At 64.6% G+C, this 604-nt stretch overlaps 1 protein-coding gene across 1 annotated transcript; it reads right to left on the reverse strand.

Annotated features, from left to right (window-relative positions):
• Positions 1 to 4: 4 nt before the first annotated feature.
• On the reverse strand, positions 5 to 600 carry LOC104412321 (tubulin beta-2A chain-like; the record flags this gene model as incomplete). The annotated part of the gene is made up of 2 exons (XM_010023002.1): positions 5 to 270; positions 486 to 600. Coding segments are annotated over 2 exons (381 nt in total), but the record flags the coding sequence as incomplete, so codon positions are not given.
• Positions 601 to 604: the final 4 nt, after the last annotated feature.

Genomic DNA, 604 nt, shown 5'->3' on the forward strand with positions numbered 1-604 from the left:
AGGGCTCCACCACCGTGTCCGACACCTTGGGGGAGGGCATGACGCTGAAGGTGTTCATGATGCGGTCGGGGTACTCCTCACGGATCTTGCTGATGAGCAGGGTGCCCATCCCGGAGCCCGTGCCGCCGCCCAGCGAGTGGGTCAGCTGGAAGCCCTGCAGGCAGTCGCAGCTCTCCGACTCCTTCCTCACCACATCCAGCACAGAGTCCACCAGCTCAGCGCCTTCCGTGTAGTGCCCCTTGGCCCAGTTGTTGCCAGCCCCGCTCTGACCTGTGCGGCAGACCAGAAGCAAGGCGCCCCGTTAGCAGGGCCCCGGCCAGGAACAGAGCTGATGCCCCCTCTCCTGCCCCACAGCCCGCACCCCTCACCTCCAGCCCCCCATCCTGCTACTGGCATTCAGGGCCCACAGGGTCACCTGCCTGCTCGCTCTGGCTCTTTTCAGTGCACGGAGCTCCCGCTCTGGGACTCCTCCATCCCACACTCACCAAAGACAAAGTTGTCAGGCCGGAAGATCTGTCCAAAGGGGCCGGAGCGCACGGAGTCCATTGTGCCAGGCTCCAGGTCCACCAGGATGGCACGGGGGACATATTTGTTGCCTGCAGGA

Source organism: Nestor notabilis, unplaced genomic scaffold (assembly GCF_000696875.1).
Source record: "Nestor notabilis isolate BGI_N333 unplaced genomic scaffold, ASM69687v1 C14750520, whole genome shotgun sequence".
Taxonomy (NCBI): domain Eukaryota; kingdom Metazoa; phylum Chordata; class Aves; order Psittaciformes; family Psittacidae; genus Nestor; species Nestor notabilis.